Source organism: Lytechinus pictus, chromosome 16, assembly GCF_037042905.1.
Source record: "Lytechinus pictus isolate F3 Inbred chromosome 16, Lp3.0, whole genome shotgun sequence".
In the NCBI taxonomy this organism is placed as follows: Eukaryota; Metazoa; Echinodermata; class Echinoidea; order Temnopleuroida; family Toxopneustidae; genus Lytechinus; species Lytechinus pictus.
This window is the reverse complement of record NC_087260.1, coordinates 23,390,275-23,391,880: the sequence shown is the minus strand read 5'-3', so window position 1 is coordinate 23,391,880 and position 1,606 is coordinate 23,390,275. Positions and strand designations below refer to the sequence as shown.

The following is a 1,606-nucleotide window of genomic DNA, read 5'->3' as shown; positions in this document are numbered from 1 at the left end:
CGAAAGATTGTTTTAATACCCGTTTCATTAATATCACCACGTCTGAAAACTGTACTACTTAACCTTTTGGGGATTCATCATCATGATGATGTGAGATGCTGATTGACCACCTCAGCGTAACACCTGATTGGGTGTTCGTTCTCACTGCCGAAAAAGTATGGTTTGGTGGCCACGCCCAACGCATAATCGTTATACCATCCTCCCCTCGATACAAGATTATACACCCAGGGAGGATGAATGTCTGAACAACTTTTAAACGTCATTGATTGATCATCATTATAACATCTTTTCCTTAATTCGTTCAGCCCATCGATGTCTAGAACACGGTCAAGTTCAATAAACTGCATGACCGTTGCATCAACAATGTATCCCTTCCATTCGATGACCCAATGACTTATTGTCGAGCTTTCAAAGACCGTTGTTGTTGCGTTCGTAATGCGTTGTCGCATTTGGCGGGATTTGTCCTTTCTAGAAACATGATGGTCTTCTGCGAGTAATCGTTTGCGAAAGATATGAGCAATGTGTCGTTTTATGGGGTGGTATCGTTTTGGCTCTCGTAACACCGATAAAGGCTTTTGGATGACCCAACGTACGCGACGTGGAGGCTCTGACGATTCGCGGTCATCGATCTCGGAGAGGAACGCTACAAGCCGTCGAGTGACTGACCAACAATCGACGTCCAATCGTCCTAATCGAGAATTACTACTGCGGCAGTGCTCCCTGAAGAAATCCTCGATGATCTTCTGATCGAACTCGGACGGCCCTGCTTTCTGTAATTCCGACTCCATAGCGTGCTCCATGTTTATAGCTCTCTATATGACATCATTTATCATCTCTAAGTCGAATGAAAGACAGTTTATCATACGGTTCATCCGTTGTTCCTAAACACACTGAGCACGTAAGTCTCTATATTGAGCACATCTCAAAAGATAGGATTTTATTAACATGATTAAGATCCTAGTTCTTGAAGACCAGAGTTTGACGCCTCCCAGCACGTAAACGCACATGTATACTAAACATATACACCGTATATTATTCCAGGTCTAATTTGTTTTCATCAATGACGTGGTGTGTTTGAACGAAATCAGCTGGAAGATATCAAATCCAAAGTTCACTATACTGTGTACTGATCCATTTTAGCTAATCGTGTTGGTCTAATCGACATATCAAGTTAGTTAAACCTTTCCACAGCTGAATAATTGATCTACATGTCCATGATGAGCCATGATGAAGAGGGCAAAAAATATTCTAGGTAGCACCCAACTTCTCTTTAAAAAAATGATGACGAAAACAAAAGAATGGAGAGCACATAGACAATCGTGAATCTAATCAATTATAATAAGCGAAATAGTGTATTGATGCTTTAGACAGCGGCTGCGGAGGATATAACTTACTTTAATTGAAAGATTGGTGCTCAGTAATCTTTGAAATTGATCTCTAAAAGTTATCCTCATCAGAAAAAACAGTTTTTACGTGGCTAACGGTGCTCATGGAAATGGGAAATTTGTGATTATGATGACGTCACGATGTAGCATCCCTTGACGCAGCAATGATGTTAATTAATATCTATCCAAACTCTTTTCCATATCTGCCACATGATGACTAG

At 40.7% G+C, this 1,606-nt stretch overlaps 1 protein-coding gene across 1 annotated transcript; it reads right to left on the bottom strand.

Annotated features, from left to right (window-relative positions):
• LOC129278531 (uncharacterized) lies at nt 1–901 on the bottom strand. The gene has a single exon (XM_054914681.2). It carries the CDS (start codon nt 798–800, stop codon nt 81–83), a length of 720 nt encoding a protein of 239 aa, XP_054770656.2. The 5' UTR covers nt 801–901; the 3' UTR covers nt 1–80.
• Between the last annotated feature and the right edge of the window lie 705 nt (nt 902–1,606).

Bases quoted from the DNA above. Each gene is read 5' to 3' on its own strand.
- LOC129278531 (XM_054914681.2), bottom strand. From the start codon at position 800: ATGGAGCACGCTATGGAGTCGGAATTACAGAAAGCAGGGCCGTCCGAG.